Genomic DNA, 20834 nt, shown 5'->3' with positions numbered 1-20834 from the left:
TAAAGTTACAGTCCCAACACCTCTTTTCTTTGTCAGGACGAAGCACAGTGGAAACCAGAGCATCTTACATGGGTTGGAAGATGATTTCCAATGTGTTAGCAAGTATCAGAAACATCGCAGGCCTCGGCAGTTTTCTAGCAAAACATATTCAAGGCTAGTTCCACTTTTCTACTTTCTTAGGAAAGACCCAGATAGAAATATGTGGGAAGCAACAGACAACAATGGGCTTGGAGATACAGCTTCGTAATCAATTGAGACACATGATGGTAAGTGTACAAAGCAGGGAGACGTGTAGTCATTTCAGCTCAGTTTCAGTTTACTGTCTGGGGCTTCAGACATGACACTATATCCTTACCAGGTGATGAGTGGCACAGCCCATTCAGGTTTTGTGATACAGAAAAGAAGCCACATTCTTCAGGAGCTAAGTCACAACTTAAATATTTAGATAAGCACAATGGTTTCTATATAGTTGCTTACCATTGTGTGCAGAGAACAAAGCCTTGTTTACAGTTACTTCTTTGTCTGAACCAACATCATCATGTGCTAAGGATTCAGGTTTGTATGAGTATTACAGGCTTGGAAATCCTTTTTCTGAACTCACACCCTGAAAAGAGAAGCACGCCTGACTTCATGAGTGGGGTCAACACTCGGAGCCTTCTCACTTTTTACTTCATCTAAGCAAATGCTCTCACCAGTTTTCAACCTCAAACCAGACCTCTGTTGCTGCACCCAAACATTAGCCTCCCCCTATCCTTACTGGTCTTCCGTTACAGGATTAAGACCTTCCTATTTAAGGAAAGCATTTGGTCTTTACTGGTAGGATCCTATTATTATTTAGTTATTGAAACACTTGCCATAGAGCTTTTCTTGTAAACATCACAAGGCAGTGTAAACAAACAAATGAACCTTAAAGTTATGTCAAAACTTGCAGAATAAATAAAACAGCAGCCAACATTGGGACAAAACAGGTATATTAAATGATTATGCCTAATTGGTATGAATGTTCAGCAAAGGCTGGAGAGAATAAGTTTCTAGTAGATCTGAAATAACATCAGTCTCAGCGCCTGCCTCGGTTCAGAAGCAAAGCAATTCTAAAGAAAAGGCGCTACTACCGAAATGTATGCTATCCTTACAATGTTTTTACTACATGCCTCCTTTTTGCTCTTTGTATATTGCTGCTTTATTGTACTTTATTATTTCTTGCAAGAGGCCTTGGGCTATATGAGAAAAGTGGGGCACAAATATTTTCAATTAAACAGAAGATTTTCTGAATCAATCAAGCTAATGAGAGTGGATGAATTTAGATGCAGCATTCAGCATATAAAATATGCGCTTTTCCAACATGAGGAGTGCAAAATAAACACAGGGAAACAAGGGGTGATGTGACCCTTGCCAACAGGTGGGAGACCTGTGGACCTCCAGATATTGTTGGATTTCAACACCCATCAAACCCATCCTTCCCCCCCCCCCATCCCAACTTGTAAGCCACACCCTTCATCATCCTAAAACTGAGCAGCAGACCCAGCACTACTGGAGAGATTCCTGGATGATGACCCCCCCCTGCATGCCAGCTGGGATGAGGTCCTCTGGCACACAATGGGAGGCTGCAGCTGTGGCCAAACCAGCCTCACAATGTCCTGATTGTGCCAGCAGCTGAGCAGTAGACAAGCCTAGAGGGAGGTGATAGAAAGGCATGCTCCACTGCCATCTATTCCTCCTCTGCCAGAATAGCCAGGTGGTGCTGGAAACACCTGCTAGTATGGTCAGGAAGATAAGCCTGCCAGAAGTTTCCTAGCGAGGATCTAGCCCAGAGCCATCCAGCAGCCCAGGGACAGAGAAAACAAACGGGAAAGCATTGGGGAGAGATGATGGCAACTCAGGGTGATTTAACCCCTTCCTCTCTTGTAACTGAGGCCAGGAGGGGAGATGGAGCCACAGGGAACAGGAGGGTAGCTTCTCCCCACTCAACACACCCTGGAACTGTTTCAGCAGATGTAGGAGAAAAGGAAGCTCTAGGGAAGAAATGGCAAGTGACCCACATTAGCCTCCTGCTGGAAAGAGAGGAGACTAAACTACCGGGAGGCAACAAATCGGAAGTATCAGAATTTCTCCTTTTAAAAAAGGAAAAGTTGTTTTTCAAAAAATTGTCTTCTTGCGCTTGCATTGTTTGGAGTATACTCGGTAAAAAGCAATTTTGCTTTGAAATAAGCTACATTTTACAGAGCCTATCCTTAACTTGATTAGATTTCGAAGGAACGGTTTAGCATTCACAAGTGCAGTCCCTTACATTAAAAGGATTACAGTGGTACCCCGCAAGACGAACGCCTCGGAAGACGAAAAACTCGCTAGACGAAGGAGTTTTTCGTTTTCTTAGCCGCTTCGCAAGACGCATTTCCCTATGGGCTTGCTTCGCAAAACGAAGCTTGCCCTGCAAGCTCCGGGGATAGCGGGGAAGCGCAGCGTGCCTTCCCTGCTGTCCCCGGACCCCTTTTGAACCAAGGGGCGGCAACGGGGAGAAGCAATCTTCTCCCCACCGCCCCTTGCTTTAAACAGGTCCGGGGACAGAGGGGAAGGCGCGCGGCGCTTCCCCTCTGTCCCCGGACGGTCTCCATAGGAACGCATTGATTGATTTTCAATGCATTCCTATGGGAAACTGTGCTTCGCAAGACGAAAAACTTGCAAGAAGAAAAAACTTGCGGAACGAATTAATTTCATCTTGTGAGGCACCACTGTAAAGGAGAGAGAGAGGTGTGTTTGTGAGTATGTGTGTGTATATATGTGTGTGTATATATATGTGTGTGTGTGTGTGTGTGTGTTTGTGTGTGTGTGTATAGAGAGAGAGAGAGCAAAAGCAATAAACCTGTCATGGGCTTGCACTGCACAGATAATGAGCAAGACTGTAACTACATAACAAGTTATTGTTTGTAAGCAAACAAAACAATAACTAATCCTGTTCCTAACCAGATAGTTTGGTTTCTGTGTAGATTGTAACCCTAGAATGACTAGGTTAGAAAAGCGGCAGTGGCTAACCACATCTGAATCCATTAAGTCTGCTGCAAAAATAAACTTATTTTCAACACAGCTGAAGATGTCCTATATAAATAAAAATATTCTAACACTTGAATTCACATGAAACACAGAGTTCTATATACTTATGAATCTGAAAAGGCAACACCTTCATAGCACTGAAGAGATTTTTAAAAGTACAGTGGTACCTCGGGTTACAGGCACTTCAGGTTACAGACACTTCAGGTTACAGACTCCGCTAACCCAGAAATAGTACCTCGGGTTAAGAACTTTGATTCAGGATGAGAACAGAAATCGCACGGTGGCAGTGCAGTGGCAGCAGGAGGCCCCATTAGCTAAAGTGGTGCTTCAGGTTAAGAACAGTTTCAGGTTAAGAACAGACCTCCAGAATGAATTAAGTTCTTAACCCGAGGTACCACTGTACCCCTATATACCCTTCCTGCTGCAGAGGAATAATTCTCACACACAGTTAAGAGGGGGGAAATGATATTGAGATATTGTACTATAAACACAAAGCTTCCTTCTGAAGCTTGTGTCATACCTGCTAACAATATCAACCTAGACACATTGGCATGTGCAATGAATCTCTTTCACAAGTACTGATGGTTGATGGTGAAGAATAATAATTTCATACCTGTTTTCCTAGAGATATTTTCTTGAGACTGAGCTTGTATTATAACGCCAGCGACGGTATTCCTTACTATCTGCTCTTCACTCTGCAACAGCTGAACAACACATCTCCAAAGGTGTAATGTATCAGACAGACCTAAGTATTTACAAAAAGAAATGTTAGGAATATTTTTTTAAAAAACAACAACACCAGAATCATAGAATCTTAAGAGTTGGAAGGAACTCAAGGGTCATCTGTAAAGCAGGAATCTCAGCTAAAGCATTCATGGCAGATGGACACACAACCTCTGCTTAAAAACCGCCAAGGAAGGTTTTTGTATTTGTAAAATGTGCATAGCTGACAAATGGGAGGGGGGTGTCAAAATTTTAAAATAAAAAAGCTGAAGAGAAGACGTTTTACAACATTCTAGGTTACTAAAATGCCAACTGATCTTAATGGCTGAAGTAGCTGAAACTGTACTGTCCTAGATAATGGAAAGACTCTGCAATAGGCTCTATAGATTGCTGTAAAACACACTTTGTGGAGCCGCCCTTGTAGGTGGTCTGGAAGCAGCAGCTGGTTGAGCAGGCACATTTAGGGATAGGGCTCAGGGAAATGGTCCTAAAGGAGTTGCATTGGCTGCCACTTCACTACCAATATAATAATAATAACAACAACAACAACAACAACAACAACAACTTATTCATTCCCCAGCCACTCTGGGCGGCTTCCAACAAAATATTAAAATACAATAGTCTATTAAACATTAAAAGCTTCCCTAAATAGGGCTGCCTTCAGATGTCTTCTAAAAGTCTTGCAGTTGTTTTTCTTTTTAACATCTGGTGGGAGGGCGGGTGCCACTACCAATAAGGCCCTCTTGCCTGGTTCCCTGTAACTTGGCTTCTCGCAGTGAGGGAACCGCCAGAAGGCCCTCGGCACTGGACCTCAGTGTCCGGACAGAACGATGGGGGTGGAGACGCTCCTATAGGTATACTGGACCAAGGCTGTTTAGGGTTTTAAAGCACCCACACTTTGAATTGTGCTTGGAAACCAACTGAGAGCCAATGTAGGTCTTTCAGGACTGGTGTCATGTGGTCTTGGCAGCCACTCCCAGTCAGCAGTATAGCTGCTGCATTCTGGACTCCATGCAATCAGAGAGGGCGCTTTGGAGCCAAACAGTCAATAGCCCTGGTTAACTCCATATTTCAGCAGGCCACAAGGGAATCAGCTGAAAGGCCATCAACATGGGATAAAGCATCCCCTACCACTCTCTGGAAACCATTTGGATCCATTAAGTGCTGGGGGTGGACCATCTGAATCAGTCCCACCTCACTGCAGAGGGGAAGGGTCGTAGAGAAGTCCAGTTGCACCAGGAAGTGATCTGACCATGGCACTTCTTTAATTTCGCTTTTACTTAGTGTCAGATCACTAACATCCATAGAGGTGAACACCAGGTCCAAGGCATGTCCACAGCTATGAGTTGGGCCAGACTCATATTCAGGGACAGCCCCATGGAGGCCATGCTTTCCACGAAGTCCTGAGCAGCCCCTTGTAAGGTCATGTCTGCATGGATGTTAAAATCCCCTAGGACAATCAAACTAGGTGTCTCCAGGAGAACATCCACCACAACCTGAAGCAGCTTGGGCAGGGAAGCCTTGGTGCAGCGGGGAGGACAGTACACCAAAAGGAATTGTGTACTGCCCCTATTGCCCAACTTCCAGAACATGCACTCAGAGAACTGGGTCTTCCCAATAGGACGCCTGGTGCAAACTAATGACTTTCTAAAAATCACTGCAACTCCCCCCCCCCCCCTGCGTAAGAGAAACCTGGTGGACAAGCAGCGGCAAGGACAGGCCCATCTGCTTCATCCAACCAAGTCTCTGTTACACATGCCAGGTCAAGTCCTCCATCCACGATTAAGTCATGGATGGCAGTGATCTTATGGATCATTGACCTGGCACTGAACAGCAGCACCTTCAGATCGTGTGGGTATCCCTTGCTGATTTCAGTATCCGTCCAGTCAAGACCAGATCCGAAGGCAGGGATAGTCCTCAAACAACTAAATCTGCCTCCTTGGTAATGATATGGTCTGGTCTTAGCGTAACTCCTCCTCCTACCCGTGATCACTGAGATTGGTTGTCCCAGTGCATCCCCCCCCCCCGTGGAACCTGCCCCAGCCATTTTGTTGGCTGGGACCCACTCCCAGGCAGCCCTGGGACAAAATAAAACCTATATAAAAACAAACAAAAAAACAGAATAAAACAATACAAACCAAAGACAGTAAAAATTACAAACATACCAAAATTAAACAAATTCCCAAACCCGACCAAACAACCATCCTACCCCCCCACACCAAAAAGAATCTAAAAAGGTAAAAAAGAAATTTTAAAGCCGGCTCTTCTTATTTTCTTAACTTGCAAGAGAGCCTTCTGAGTACTGGTGCCCTGTTCTGCCGCCACAAAGACTGCTGACACTGACTTTGTCAAGTTTCTAGTGCCAATTGAAGACACATCTATTCGCTCAGTATTTTGATGTTTAGGTTGGTTATTTTGTTTTACTTGCTATTCTGCCCAGCTGAGGTGGTTTCATTGTATATTTCATTGGTTTTAATGTGCCTTGCCCTGGGGCCATTCATTTCATTAAAAGTGAGTTAGAAATTGTTTGAATAAATTAAAAATATTAAGCATAGTCGAATGCCATAAAGCACTGTTACAGCAAATCATAACATGCAGATAGGCCCATTTTCTACTGAGAGGACAGATCTTCCTGTGCAGAGGATCAGGTGCTCTACCACAAAGTCACATCTGTTTGCTATATCACATATGCACCACCCTTAAGATTTATCATGCCTCTTCCTGCTTCCAAACATAAACACAGGCTACAAGCCGACTGAAAATTAAGCATATATTCTGCTGATTTTGGTGTGTGAGTTTATCATGCGATTTGTTCTCCCACTGAAATCAGTGAAATTCAGAAGCTTAATTTTGGCTTGTTTGTGGTCATACTGCTTAATTCTATTTACTTACCCAACAGAAGCTTTTGACTGGTCAGAAAAAATGGCGTAATGCTCACAAGAATCTCTGCAGCAGCTAATCGGAGATCTGTTTGCTGTTCATCTCCGCAGAAGGAAGTGACTATGCCAACCCATTGCTTCATCTCTGATTTCACCTCCTATAAGAAAATTAATACTGGCTTTAAAAGCCTGAAGTATCCTTGTAAACTGGAGATTAGAGTAAACAAGAAGGGTCAAGCGCTATACTAAAACTGGCACTAAGACAGTAACTAAAAAGTAATAATAAACACAAAATGTGACATTGAGTTTCCACAGAACCAGCAATTCATTCGACACAGAAAAGGAAACCAAAACCATTGCTTTGCTTTTGATGAAAGAAAGAAAGAAAGAAAGAAAGAAAGAAAGAAAGAAAGAAAGAAAATCAAATTTGGCACAACAGCTAGGAGGAGTTCACCACCATTGCTTTAAAAGAATAAAAACTAAAACAGCACTGCATAAATCAGCAGTGGACTCCTTTGTTAATTGTTCTGAGACAATTAACATCAAATCAATTCTGACATTGGTCTTCAGTGTAGTACTTGCTCATGCACTGCAGTCATAATTTTAGGTTTTGCATATATGAAGCAATTAACTTTATAGGTTCATCAAAATGAACCTGCAGAACGGAAACTCTTAATTTATAGTCATAGTAAATCTGATGCAGACATGATTATTAAATGAGATTTCCTTACCTCCTGCTGATCTTGGACAAGATGGATGACCAACTTTGAGGCAAATTTGAGGGATATACTTTGAATTTCAATGCTGCAAAATAAAAGATTAACACAGATCCACAAACCTAAGTGCGAAATAAATGTCAAAGCTACAGCAAAATGCAAGTCAACTGGCAAGCAGTTTAGCAGCAAAGAATCTCATTTTCACTTGTTACACACTTGTTACACACAATATGCTTTATTAGCTGAAGTCAGGATGAAATCTAACAGTCCAATTTATTACAGCTGCTCTGCATGTCAATATATTTGCTTAGGCATAGGTGGTTGCGCCTTGTGGATATAGAATTGCATTAAAGTATGACAAACCCTCTTCCTCTTAGAAACCAAACTATCTAAGAAGATGGAAAGTTCTATAGAGCCCAGCCCTGAGAATCGCCCTCCCATCAGATGCCAAACAGATAAGCAACTATACAACTTTCCAAAAACATCTGAAGGCAGCCCTGTATGGGGAAGTTTTTCATGTCTGGCGATGGCTGGGGCAACCCAGTCAAATGGGCAGGGTATAAATAATAAAATTGTTGTTGTTGTTGTTAACAACCAGTGCAAACGTGTGTAGTAAGATGCATGCCCCAATAACCTGTTTTCTATAAAAAGGGCTAGAGGAAGAATGTTGTCATAAAAGCAGGTCTAGTGGTCAAACGGAAGATCCGCAGAAAAATACCAGCAGTTTTAAAGTTCTGCGGTAGAAAAGTTGATGCACCTGCCAAATCTAACCTGAAAGATATGAATGGCCCACAACAGACAGTAGGAAGTGATGTATTCCTCCACCAACTGGCAAGTTCAATACCAGATTTGTTGGTAGCACTCATAACTATGTTTCGTAAAACCCTTTGAGGGCTGCTTTGCAATCAAGTGATATATAAATTTTATGAAATAGAATAAAAATATGGCCAAGTTAATTTATTAGTTAATTTCACAATATAGATTCAAAATTCAGATCTCAAAAATGAAAAGAAAAACAAACCTCCTGCGACCCCAGCTTTATGATACAGCAATAACCATTGCCTGAAAAACTGATTTAGCATTTTAAACATGAAGATGCTGGTGAAAGAGAGAACCAGAGGAGCCCATCCAGCTTTCTGCTCAGCCTGTAATTCATTTAGACGACTCATCACTTCTTAGCCTTAGCTATGGGCTTCTAAGTATGTATTAAAAATACCATAGAGGCAAATTATAAAAAATATGACAATGTCTGGGGCTTAACAAGACAGTGAGAGCACAAATATTGCTCCTCTCCCACCCTCTGACATCAGTTTATTTTCACTTGGCAACCTGCAATCAGCAAATATAAAAAAGACAAAAGAATTTACCTGTCAGAAGCATCTGCAATATTCAAAACCCAATGCAAGAATTCTCTTGCATTCATTTTTAAAGCATCTTCTGTCTCTGAAAGCACTTTTTGCGGGTCCGTATGGTATAGAGCCTCTAATACCTATATATAATAGCAACAAGGGGGGGGGGGAAAGGGTAAAGAAAAAATTTTTGGCACGAATTGGATCCATTTGCTCCGAAATTATTATGTTTTTTACAGATTACAACACTAGTCATGCTGAGAGACCCACTGAAAATGATGGACTTAAGTTACTTGCTTATTTGATTTTAATGGATCTACTCTGATAATTGCCCACATTGGGTAGCACCCAGTGAATTTTACAGTATTTGCATCCAGAGAGGGAGAGGGGACCACTATGTGTTTACCTTGCAAAAGCATTCCGGATGCTTTTCCTTTACAGCCATCCGAAGGAGGATCTCCTCCAAACCAGACAGTAGACACAATGGACCTTTCCCCCGTTCTTCCATCACAGAGTTGGAATGTCCTTGCTTCAGCCACAGAACAGTTGCTTCTAAGACCAACAAGCGCACTTCGCAGAACTCAGAGTGTAGCAGATGTACAACTGACAAACAAGGTTTTACTGTTTTCGGTTTGGCAGGTGAACTGTAGTTTGCAAATCCAGGATCTGAAGTCACCGTGAGCATAGACAGGAAGAGTTTGGTGATGCTCTGGAGATACTGAGGAAGTCCTGGCACTGCAGAAGAGTAGCTGATACCCGTTGCCAGTTCCGAATCGGAGATAATTGTGCCTATTTTATCCCAAAATCTGAGCAACTCTGTTCCTGGAATTAAATACGATAGGGTGGTGGGATGAGGAGTGAAAAAGGAAAGGTTGTCTTTGGTTATTACTCATAAAACTTGGAGCACAATCCAATCAAACTTGAGCACATTTAAGCAGTGAAATATTTTACCTGCTTCCTAGGACATAACAAGCCCACATGATTTAACAACAGAACGTATGTTCAAATTTTGAGGGGCATTTTCCCCAGCTTCATATTACTAATGTTTCGAAAATGAGAACTACAGTGGTACCTCAGGTTAAGTACTTAATTCATTCCGGAGGTCCGTTCTTAACCTGAAACTGTTCTTAACTTGAAGCACCACTTTAGCTAATGGGGCTTCCTGCTGCCGCCGGAACACGATTTCTGTTCTTATCCTGAAGCAAAGTTCTTAACCTGAAGCACTATTTCTGGGTTAGTGGAGTCTGTAACCTGAAGTGTATGTAACCTGAAGCATATGTAACCTGAGGTACCACTGTATTTCTTCAGAATTACTCAAGTTTTAAGTTCAACAATTATTTTGGATATTTAAGTAACATATTAAAATTTTCAACATCAGTAGCTAAAACACTAATAAGTAGAATCTGAAGGTCTCCCCCACAACTCTGCAAACATGCAAGTATTACATAGTTTCTTCAGGGTAATGAATACAGGGAAAAGAAAAAACCCCGAACTGTATTGCATGCCATAGGAGAAGCATTTCACATCTGTGCACAAATGGGGAACTGGAAGCCTCAACAAACTTAGCCATTTTATTTTATTTATTGCAGGGGGTTGGACTCGATGGCCATGAGGGTCCCTTCCAATTCTACAATTCTATGATTATTTATTATGACATTATTCACACACAGATATTTATTTCAGTCCAAAGGCCCACAAAAACATTTTCAAAAGCAAAATAAAACAGAAATACAAGGGAAAGGGTTCCAAGGTGGCCGCTATGTTTTATCCAGAGCATGTAGGTTTCTGTTTCTTAGTACTTCCAAGAGGAACCTAGCCATTGTAGTATCATTTGACCTATCTCCAAGGAGGTACTTAAGGTGGAATTTATAACATCATCCCCAGTCACTCTGGGCGGCTCCCGATAGAATATTAAAAAGACGATAAAACATCAAACATTAAAAACTCCCTTAAACAGGGCTGCCTTCAGATGTATTCCAAAAGACAGAGAGTTGTTTATTTCCTTGACATCTAATGGGAGGGCGTTCCACAGGGCGGGGGCCACTATCGAGAAGGCCCTCTGCCTGGTTCCCTGTAACCTCGCTTCTTGCAGGGAGGGAACCGCCAGAAGGCTCTCAGCGCTGGACCTCAGTGTCCGGGCTGGACAATGGGGGTGGAGACGCTCCTTCAGCTATACTGGACGGAGGCCGTTTAGGACTTTTAACGTTAGCACCAACACTTTGAATTGTGCTCGGAAACGTACTAGGAGCCAATGTAGGTCTTTCAGGACCAGCATTACATGGTCTTGGCGGCCACTCCCAGCCACCAGTCTAGCTGCCGCATTCTGGATTGGTTGTAGCTTCTGGATCACCTTTAAAGGTAGCCCCATGTAGAGTGCATTGCAGTAGTCCAAGTGGGAGATAACTAGAGCATGCACCACTCTGGCGAGACAGTCCGCGGGCAGGTAGGGTCTCAGCCTGTGTACCAGATGGAGCTAGTAGACAGCTGCCCTGGACACAGAACTGACCTGCACCTCCATGGACAGCTGTGATCCATTCATACCGCACCTTTTCTCCAAGGTCAAAGCGGAACATAAAGGTTTCCCCCTTTCCATTTTATATTCACAACCACCCTGTAAGTTAAGTTAGGCAGAGATGGTGGTAGGTGGCAGGTCCAAGGTCACCTAGGAAGCTTTAGGGCTGAGTGAAGATTTGAACCTTCCTAGTGCAACACTCTAACCCAAGGATAGGCAAACTAAGGCCCAGGGGCCAGATCCAGCCCAATCACCTACTAAATCCGGGCCACAGACTGTCCAAGAATCAGCATGTTTTTCCATGAGTAGAATGTGTCCTTTTATTTAAAATGCATCTCTGGGTGGCATAGGTATTCATTCATTTCCCCCCAAAATATATACTCCAGCCCCCCACAAGGGACAGTGGACCGGCCTCCTGCTAAAAAAGTTTGCTGACCCCTGCTCTAACCACTCTACACAAGGGATGGGAGGATCTGTCCATTTTTGTTCTTTCAGCTCCTCATGTTTCTTAAAGTGTGAAATTGGTAGACTTGTGTTCCAGAATCAGATTTCTCCCCCATCCATACTCTACATCAGTTGATACAATCATTGCTCTAAATTGACAATGGACAATCACTGCAAAATGTCTTGTATAAGATGTCTTATAGCCTTCGTGTGGCTGCTGTGAACGAACAGGAGACTGGAAACTCCTAAACCAGGCAGTTCAGATGTGGATTGTCCAAAACATATGTTCAGAAGGCTGCTGGGGGCAGCAAATTAGGAATACCAGCATCCAGCAGCTCATATGTGTTTTAGGCTCTGATTTAGACAACTACTTCACCGTTTGAGGGGTTTAGACCCTTTTTGGCTTCCAGTGGTCATCTATTTAGTTGGGGAAGGGGAGACTAAGCAAACCCAAATGTTTTCACAGACCTCTGGGGTGCTATTTCCATATGTTTGTAGCATCTCAAGCCACAGCCAAACATTTCTGACTTTCCCTTTTACTCAACATTTTCTCAAAAATGTCTTTCCCAGAAAAACAAAAATCTCATTACAAATGAGTAAATAATCCCTGCGCTTCTACCCCTGATGAAAAAACCCTTCCCTACTTCTATTTACTTCTGCCTAACTTAAAACAAACTCTTTTCCTTGGCCAATGCTATAACTTTTATTAAACCAACACATGTATTAATTTCTAAAGTAAATGTCTGGCTCCGTAACTTAAGGTGAATTAAAGAGGCACTTCTGTTCAGACAAAACTATGCTGCTGGAAGCACGGCTGTTAACATTTTCTCTATACCAGGATGAAGAAACATGAAAAAGGAATAGGAAGGAAGACAAAAAATATTAAAGGTAGGATGGGAATTATACACATTGATACGCTGGGCATGACCAGAAGGTATATTCTGCCCAGAAAAAAACAGTGTTGCTTCAAAACATAGCTATGCTTTTCCCAACTGGAAGCTGATCTAGCATCTTAACAAAAATGATGCAAAGCCATTAAACTTAAAATCAAGACCTGAGGATTAAATCATCAGGGTGACTCTTGTTGAAGACAGGAGGGTGAACCAGATGGCCCTTTGTTTCTGGCATTCCAATGTTGTTGTTGCTTAGTCATGTCCGACTCTTCGTGACCCCATGGACCAGAGCACGCCAGGCACTCCTGTCTTCCACTGCCTCCCGCAGTTTGGTCAAACTCATGTTAGTAGCTTCGAGAACACTGTCCAACCATCTCATCCTCTGTCATCCCCTTCTCCTTGTACCCTCCATTTTCCCAACATCAGGGTCTTTTCCAGGGAGTCTTCTCTTCTCATGTGGTGGCCAAAGTATTGGAGCCTCAGCTTCACGATCTGTCCTTCCAGTGAGCACTCAGGGCTGATTTTCTTCAGAATGGATAGGTTTGATCTTCTTGCAGTCCATGGGACTCTCAAGAGTCTCCTCCAGCACCATAATTCAAAAGCATCAATTCTTCAACGATCAGTCTTCTTTATGGTCCAGCTCTCACTTGCATACATCACTACTGGGAAAACCATAGCTTTAACTATACGGACCTTTGTTGGCAAGGTGATGCCCCTGCTTTTTAAGATGCTGTCTAGGTTTGTCATCACTTTTCTCCCAAGAAGCAGGAGTCTTGTAATTTCGTGACTGCTGTCATCATCTGCAATGATCATGGAGCCCAAGAAAGTAAAATCTCTCACTGCCTCCATTTCATAGAATCATAGAGTTGGAATAGACCACAAGGGCCATCGAGTTCAACCCCCTGCCAAGCAGGAAACACCATCAGAGCACTACATATGGTTGTCAAGCCTCTGCATAAAGACCTCCAGAGAAGGAGACTCCACCACACTCCTTGGCAGCAAATTCCACTGTCGAACAGCTCTTACTGTCAAGGAAGTTCTTCCTAATGTTTAGGTGGAATCTTCTTTCTTGTAGTTTGGATCCATTGCTCCGTGTCCGCTTCTCTGGAGCAGCAGAAAACAACCTTTCTCCCTCCTCTATATGACATCCTTTTATATATTTGAACATGGCTATCATATTTCTTCCCCTTCTATTTGCCAGGAGGTGATGGGACCAGTGGCCATGATCTTAGTTTTTTTGATGTTGAACTTCAGACCATATTTTGCGCTCTCCTCTTTCACCTCATTAAGAGGGTGGATCCTTCATGGATCACTGCCCTGTCGTGGTGAAGGGGCTTGAATAATTCAGAGAAGCTATGAGCTATGTTGTGCAGGGCCACCCAAGACGGACAGGTCATAGTGGAGAGTTTTGACTGAACGTGATCCACCAACAAGCCAGTCCAGTATCCCTGCCAAGAAAACTCCATGGACAAAAACAACAGGCATTCCAATAGGTTTCTTGTATCTGTTCTATTTTTTGGGAATCCTGCAACGTGTTTTTACTCTGCTAACTATACACTGGAGTTCTGCTTTCGATCAATATTGAGTAGAATTTCACAGACATAAGTGGCTGTTTTTATTTTTATTTAAGAAGAACTTTCCTGAAATGTGGCCCAGTCATTTTATGGAATAATAATGACAACTCCCATTATCCCCAAATATTGGTCATGTTGACTGGGGCTGATGGGAGTTGGAGTCCAACAACACCTCGAAGACACCAGGTTAGGGAAATCTGTTATAAGCTGTAGGGCACTTCAGTAGAACAAACTGCATCTTCATCCTAATGTCAACTGATGCTCAACATTCAGCAGCTACCAAGCATGCTCAGTTCTCAGTAAGCTGTATTTTATATTTCTGTTGCACACAAGAGTCAGAGTCTTTCCTCAGTAGGTATTTACTTCTGCAAACCCCCAGGTTTCCAAAGCATTCCAATATCTCCCCAGCTGTGGTGCAAGTCCACAGGCATTCAGACTTAATAGCTTATTAACTTCACAGTCCTTAACCTGAGCCATAAGAGCAGATTTTCGTTTTACTTCTATCATTCTTATTAAAATAAAGCTCAGAATCAATAAAAAGATGTTGATAAACAGTGCATGAAAAAAATGCAATAGCCTATTTTAGTACAGTATAGTTATTTAAAGTGTGACATTTACATGCACTTAAAATGACATGCTTTTTACAAGCAAAAATTCACTGGGACTGCACAGGAATGCAAGCCATCTTTGTTATCAAGAGCTGAGAAATACTATTCTCAACTTAGATCCAAAGTACTTACATGAGCTTTGATATCAAACTAAGATATTTGTGCCTAGTTATTTTTAATATATGGCAATTAAACGTTTTCTACAAAAAAAGAAATAAATGCTTTGATGTTAGAACTTGGTTTGTTTTTATCTACCATCTCTCCTCCTTCAACAAAACACAGAGACATTTTTAAATTAAAAAGTCTTTAGCCATTTAGGAAATACAGATGACCCTGAAGTAGGTGAACCATATTTCATCTGCACAGCAACAGCTGCTTAATGTTTCACATTTTTGGCTGAATTTAAGCCGTGCACATTCAAATGCAGTGGTGGAATTAAAATGGTAAGCAAGTGATAAAATGAAGCTCATAGGATGAGGAAGTGCCTATCTCATGTGTTCTACAGCGGAGTGAAGAAATGCCATGGTGCATCTGCAACAGTGAAACCAGCCATCATCTACCCCAGCTGCAACAAAACATGTCTCTCCCGTATTGATCTCTGCAGCTACAACAAGTGCTGTCACTCTCCAACAGTTTGACTTTACCCCCGAAGGCACTCTTCCACTGTCTCTCAAGACAGACAGATGCAGATGGATGCAGGGTGGGCAGAAGGCAGATTGGAATCCACTAGATCACCGAGTGATTTCCAATATACCAGCAAGGCTTCCCAACTCCTTGTCGCCTACCAGTAGCAACCACAAAATGACCTTTCCCACCTAAATGAGGCTGCTGAATTTTTAAAAAAAGCTTGGGGTAACCAGAAGTAGACTTGTGTTCAAAAGGACAGTGAGCAGCTCAGTTCATTCTGGTACTGGAAACAAACTGCTTTGCTCAGAATGTACTGTTTAATGTCTTTTGCACCTAGGCCCTAACTGGTGGCTCTTGAGGTTCCAGTAAAATATAAAGCTTGAAGTCTGCCCACCTCTGCTGTACAGAAGCCCCCATGGGCAAGAGGACTGATAGGAAAGGCAGGCAAGAATGTTTGCTCAACTCTATGGCTGTGTGCACATTATTGTTTATTCCAGCTCCAGTGTACTCTCACAGCCAAACACAGAGCCAGTGTGTGTGGTGTAGTGTTGGACTAGGAACTGGGTGTTCAAATGCCCAGTTGGCCATGAAGGTCACTGGGTGGGTGATCTTGGGCCAATCACTGCCCCTCAGCCTACCCTGTCTCACAAAGTTGTTTTGGGGATTAAACAGGGTGAGAGAGAATACCATGCACACCAACTCGAGCTCCTTGTAGGAAAAGGTGGTATAAAGATGCATTAAATCAATCAATCATTAAGCAAACATGGTGTTAGCCACAATCCATGTGTTTCCTGCTGCTTAACGAGAAATACTTCTGTTTGACCAGCTTTTCCTCAAACCGGCTTCCATCCAATTTGAAAACACAAATCATGGTTAAGCTGAGGTGTGTACATTTGAGACAGGAATCTGGTTGCAGGTGTGAGGAAGCAAATTGGGCAATGGGCACTGGGTGCAGACACCCCCCACACATTGTGTACAGCAATGTAAAAATATGACTTGAAATGTCCTAATGGAAATAACCTAGCATTTTAAGCTGCTGATGTGCACATATGCGCTATGCCACGATCTGGTCTTCCTGCTGCTGTGCAGGAAGCCACAGGCTTTAACTGCCTGTGGCACTTAGAAGATGGCCACTCATGTTCTAAAAACATGTGCTTTACAGGACGGGAAAAGCAGAAATGTCATAACCCGCTAGTCATGCTCAACATCTGTAAGAACAAGCAGTGCCTGGCATGAGGAATGAAATGCTCAAACTAATGTAAATATGGTCACTGTCCACAAACCTAGTCAACTTCATACTGCCAAATTGACAGAAGTTAGCTCAAATTGCGCCACAAACTTCCAAAGGCCCAACCAATTTAAAGCAGCACACATGATTCCGTGTAAAAATACACCAATGTGTTATGTTCAGTATCAACTGACAGAGAACTTTGACCAGCTGGATTCACTGGCTACAGGGGACGATTCTTTGTTTTTAAATAATCTGCCCGCTGTCATCTACTCCCAAGGGAGTTCAACCTAGAAGGCTCAGCACTTATACAGTACTTGCTATTATATCACTATATAAAAATGGGTATGGTTATAAAAAGAGATGAAATATATACTCCGGCTGTCTTTTTTTCTTTTTTTTTAAGTAGCCAAGAGTGTGTGTGGGTGCTTGGGATAGAACATTCTCCACTTTGTGTTCCAAATCTGTTCTTTGGAGCCAAAAGGCTAGAGGGGCTTAAACATGAGACTGGAGAGAGGAAACTCCCATTAAGGAAGAAGCTGCTAGATGTTCAGTTTTCTTTAAAGAGGATCCAAGTGGCGGAAACTCCACTTTGAGAGAAAAGATGGCAAAGTAGATTAAAGTTGTGGTTCTCCAAGTATGGGGCACAGGAAATTTAGAAAGTAGGTGTGAAGTTATAGGTGGGGGAAGAAGATCCTTGAGCAAAGATTGACAGATGCACCCCCTCACCCTAAGCAACAGAGGGTTAGCGCCACAGCCCTCAAAATTGCTGTGCTAGCCGTAAGGAAGGGAATATATGGAAGTTTATGGCAATAGCACCACTGTGAAGGCTTTCAGTGGTGCACCTAGGCAGGTGCCCCAGACTCTGAGCTTCCAGTAAATAGAAAAAAGGAAGACTCTAGCCTTCCTATAAATAAAAATGTGGGGCAAAATGTGCAGGTACCTTTTAAGTGATTTCGATGAAATGAGAGTGACATGGCTTCCTTGTATATTTTTTCCTGGTATTGAGGAATGCTTTCTGTTGCTACTTAGACAGAAACAGCATCAGTGTGTGTGGGTGTGTGAGAGAAATAGAGCTCCATAACCAGGACCAGCAAGACCTAGCTGACTTCCCATGGCAAGCATAAGATTGTCAGCGGTGGTTTTCTCTCCAGTTGTATGTTATGCCACACCCAGTTCATTTTGTGATAAGTTCTCAGCACTTTCTCAAAATTCAGAATATGACTAGTAAAAAAAATGTTGGCAACCCCTGGGCTACAGCATTCTCTCCGCCTCGTCTTCTTCCCTCGCTGACTGTTTTTACAAAGGTGTCTGAAACCAAACTAAATAAGATGTGAGCGTTCCACAACTGGCTTTCTTGATGTCTATTTCAAAATCGAAGGGGAACCAATAAGGATCCAAATTGGTTTGGGGCAATGGCACTGATTTAACCTTAGCCTCCCAGCATTATTTTTCAAATCAAAATTGTCCCCTCAATTGTTGTTTATCTTGTATTTTGTATGTTGCATACAAAAGTATGTAGGCACCAAAAAAACAAACCAGGTAACTAACTGGGTGTGTGTGTGTGTAAAGTAATACAGACCTGCAGAATGAAATAACAACAGCCAACCAGTATACCAAATTACAATCATACTTCTTTGTGTATCAGATGTTATTTAAATACTCCAAACATAACTAAGAATGAGAAGCTGGAGGGGAAACTATCTGCATTCAAATCGAGAGATTTAGCCTCTCCCCATACCACCTATCTGTGTCTGGTCAGTATTTTATCTTAACAATGAAACATCCCCCATCAAAGCTGTTATTAACTTCCAGGAAGTGGATACAGGTACCCATCTTTTCCCTTGAAGATTCTGGTGAAGGAAAGTTTTGATTAGGAAAATATGGAAGGGGACCAACACTTCTCCCCAGCACTGTTTCCTCAATCTAAATTACCGTATTTTTCGCTCTATAACAAGCACCTGACCATAACACGCACGTAGTTTTTAGAGGAGGAAAACAAGAAAAAAATATTCTAAACGAAACAGTGGGTGTATGATTTTTGTGGTTCATGCTGTGGCCACAGACATGTGATCTGACGGTAAGTTTGGGGTAGCCCAATGCAAAAATCCTGAGGATCCATGTGGATCCGTGCTTTGTAACCACGTTTTAAGTGGGGAGGGAAGGAAAAGCACTCAAGGGACAAGGAGCAGGTGTGGGGTGGGTGGAGAAGGATGCTGCTGATAATGCAGGAGAGGCTCTTCTCCCGCTTTGCTCCTTTAAAACAAGCAGGCTCTGCTTCTCTCCCTCCTCCCCGGCAAGGAAACCACGACAGTAACCACTCTGAGACAAATCAAGAAAAATTGCGATCAACACTCTCCCCCAACAGCGCAGTGAGGTCAAAACACACACACACGCAGAGAACCGGCCCTAAAATTGCAGGGCACTGGAAGTCGCAGGGGCGCTGGGAGAGTGAACGGGAAGCAAGAGAAGGAGAAGGATCCCTCACACACACACAGACACAGAGTGTCAATCCTAAAGTCGCAGGGGCGCTGGGAGAGTGAACGGGAAGCAGGAGGAGGAGAACGATAGCTCAAGCACACACACACACAGCCCCTACAGTGGCTAATCCAAAATCGGGCAGCAAAAAACTGCAGGCAGGGACAGAGAGCACGGGGTTGTTTTAAAGCAGCCAACCAGACAGGAGCCGCTTACACTCGTGTAAGCGACTCCTCTCCTCTCCCGCTCTGTTCTCTCCCTCCTCCCCGGCTCCGCTAGCTGACAGGAGCCGTTTACACCCACTTTGCTGTTTCAAAGCGAGCCACAGACTGCTCAGGACTGCAGCAGATTCCCCCGCCATCCGTAGGCATTCGCTCCATAACACGCACAGACATTTCCCCTTACTTTCTAGTAGGAAAAAACTGCATGTTATGGAGCGAAAAGTACGGTAACTCTCCTTATTGCAACTGCTTTTAAGGGTTAAAAAAAAAGAAGTCAGGAGATCTCGCATGCAGTGTCTAGTTTGGCCATGAAGTGCCTCATTCTGGTTCTCTTCTGAAGCTATTTTGATCAGCGCCGCAATCCACTGACCTTCCCAATCCACACATACTGCAGTGCACTGTATACAAGCACCTCATGTGCAAGGAACTGGTGACCAGGGAACTGGTGGGAGGCATGGAATATTCAGCTAAGAAAAGAGGCCACAGCTTTCTACAACATGGTGGCTGCTTCAACTTTGTTCAAAGCCTCATAAAAGGGAGAGAGACTATGTCGTACATAGGATAAAATGAGAAGTTGAGAGCTTATTTCATACTTCCCTCACATTTGAAAGGAAATGGTGAAAAGGGAAAAAATCATTACAATGGAGTGAGAGTGGAAAGAGGAAGCTGTTTAAATTTACTTAAGATGTACATTTTGCCCTCAGACATGACAGCAACAGTCACCACTTTAAAGTAATGGTTAAAAAACAAAACCTGTCACCCTTCTTTTCCCACAAAGGTAAAAGTATTTGGAGAGTTGGCCCCCTGCACTAAAAACTGACCGTACCCATCTGCACAGAAAATGTATGACGTAATAAAAATAATATTCAGATGAATTTTGTTAAATGTAGCCTGATTAAATCATATAATCATAGAGTTGGAAGGGATCACGGTGATCATCTAGTCCAGGCTTCCTCAATCTCGGCCCTCCAGATGTTTTTGGCCTACAACTCCCATGATCCCTAGCTAGTCAGGGATGATGGGAATTGTAGTCTCTAAGCATCTGGAGGGCTGAGGTTGAGGAAGCCTGATCTAGCCCAACCCCTTTGCAATGCAGGAATCTTTTGCCCAACATGGACCTCAAAACCCACGACCCTGGCAAGTGTATATTTTCTGCCAATGTTTCTATACTCTTAATTTATTTTGATCATACTTCTCAGAGATTTAAGTAAAGAAAGTTAACATTACATCAGCATCAGCTCTGATATTTGTTTCTGCCCCTTAGTTTTGATTAGTGTGCACATATACCAGCATTTTAAGCTATTTTTCATGGCTATTCTCAGTTTTTTATGACTGTAAGAATGCTTCTTTAAGGAATATTCCACTTTTTTAAAGAGCAAGTATGACACAAATACATTATTAAAATGATGTACAACTTACGACCGGCTTATCATTTAAATAAACAGTTCACTACCATTTTCAGCAATAGGTCACAAAAAAACATATTTGGGGTTAAAGCAAAACAGAAATACAGCTGAAACGTATCTATTGCATT

The 20834-nt window shown here is 42.7% G+C and overlaps 1 protein-coding gene across 5 annotated transcripts in view; it reads right to left on the bottom strand.

Annotated features, from left to right (window-relative positions):
• THADA (THADA armadillo repeat containing) overlaps nucleotides 1-20834 on the bottom strand; it is a 161150-nt gene that overhangs the window by 25704 nt on the left and 114612 nt on the right. For 4 of the 5 annotated variants that reach the window (XM_082217226.1, XM_082217222.1, XM_082217223.1 and 1 more), the window contains 5 exons: nucleotides 9122-9549; nucleotides 8734-8855; nucleotides 7382-7454; nucleotides 6664-6808; nucleotides 3662-3793 (listed from right to left, as the gene is read on the bottom strand). In XM_082217226.1, coding sequence (XP_082073352.1) covers nucleotides 3662-3793; nucleotides 6664-6808; nucleotides 7382-7454; nucleotides 8734-8855; nucleotides 9122-9549 — 900 coding nt within the window. The remainder of the gene's footprint in view (nucleotides 1-3661; nucleotides 3794-6663; nucleotides 6809-7381; nucleotides 7455-8733; nucleotides 8856-9121; nucleotides 9550-20834) is intronic. The other variant, XM_082217225.1, reaches the window with a different exon arrangement.

Source organism: Podarcis vaucheri, assembly GCF_965113315.1.
Source record: "Podarcis vaucheri genome assembly, chromosome: 3".
Lineage (NCBI taxonomy): Eukaryota > Metazoa > Chordata > Lepidosauria > Squamata > Lacertidae > Podarcis > Podarcis vaucheri.
Note: the sequence above shows the minus strand (reverse complement) of the source record. Positions and strands in the feature narration are given on the sequence as shown.